We start from the raw sequence: 1,138 nt of genomic DNA, 5'->3' as shown, positions 1-1,138 counted from the left end.
GCATCTCTGCCGTGACCGCGCTCTCGGAGGCGAGCTGGCCGGCCGTGGAGGTCGAGAGCGCGCGCACTCGCGCTCACACCCCGCCGCGCCCCGCTTCCAGGTGCCAGTCATCAAGCAGGCGGCCACGCTGATGGGCGCGCTGCTCGAGCCGCTGCAGGCGTTTGGGTACGAGCCGGGCAAGAACCTGCGCGCGATGACCTACGACTGGCGGTGCGCCATCTCCAAGCTGGAGGAGCGCGACCAGTACTTTTCGCGCCTCAAGAAGGAGATCGTGGACCCGCGGAGGGGCAGCCGCCGCGCGCACCCTGTCCCCCATCGAGTGCGCCATGAGGACAACCTCGCGGCCGCTGGTCCGGTGCAGGTCCACGATCTCCTTCTTGAGGCGCGAAAAGTACTGGTCGCGCTCCTCCAGCTTGGAGATGGCGCACCGCCAGTCGTAGGTCATCGCGCGCAGGTTCTTGCCCGGCTCGTACCCAAACGCTTGCAGCGGCTCGAGCAGCGCGCCCATCAGCGTGGCCGCCTGCTTGATGACTGGCACCTGGAAGCGGGGCGCGGCGGGGTGTGAGCGCGAGTGCGCGCGCTCTCGACCTCCACGGCCGGCCAGCTCGCCTCCGAGAGCGCGGTCACGGCAGAGATGCCGTACCCCTCCTTGTCGGGCCGCACGCAGATTTCCGCGCCCGGGTCCTTCCAGCCGTCGACGAGGGACATGTGCCGCGCCCAAGCGGACTGCGCCTACAGATGCGTCGCACGCGCCTCAACCGCCGTGCCCCGAAGCCGCCTCGCGGCGCGCCGGCGCGGCGCCATGACGGTGTCGTTCGAGAGGCCATCCTCCTCGTTTGAGCGGTTGCACGCCGCCTTGATCTTCTCCTTGACTGGCGCCATGGCCTTGAGCGCGTCGCCGCCCTCCTTCGCCGCCTTCTTGAGGCACTCGAGCACCTGGGGGGCGCGCGGGGCGCGGGCGCATTGCGGCGGCGGCGGCGACGGCTGGCGACGCCAAAGCGCAAGGGCGGGGGAGGCGGCGTCGAAACGGGCCGCCGCCCGCAAGGGAGGGGACGGCGGCTCGGCACTGCGAGCAGCGAGAAAACGGGGCGTTCCGCTGGCTGGCCACCCAAAGCGCACAACAAACCCTCGGACACCT

The 1,138-nt window shown here is 70.8% G+C and overlaps 1 protein-coding gene across 1 annotated transcript; it reads right to left on the bottom strand.

Annotated features, from left to right (window-relative positions):
• Nucleotides 1-304: 304 nt before the first annotated feature.
• EMIHUDRAFT_125466 (hypothetical protein) lies at nt 305-936 on the bottom strand (the record flags this gene model as incomplete). The annotated part of the gene is made up of 3 exons (XM_005756013.1): nt 305-538; nt 589-732; nt 808-936. Coding segments are annotated over 3 exons (507 nt in total), but the record flags the coding sequence as incomplete, so codon positions are not given.
• Between the last annotated feature and the right edge of the window lie 202 nt (nt 937-1,138).

Source organism: Emiliania huxleyi (genome assembly GCF_000372725.1).
Source record: "Emiliania huxleyi CCMP1516 unplaced genomic scaffold EMIHUscaffold_9974, whole genome shotgun sequence".
Taxonomy (NCBI): domain Eukaryota; phylum Haptophyta; order Isochrysidales; family Noelaerhabdaceae; genus Emiliania; species Emiliania huxleyi.
The sequence above is the reverse complement of the archived record's forward strand: the minus strand, read 5'-3'. Positions and strand labels throughout refer to the sequence as shown.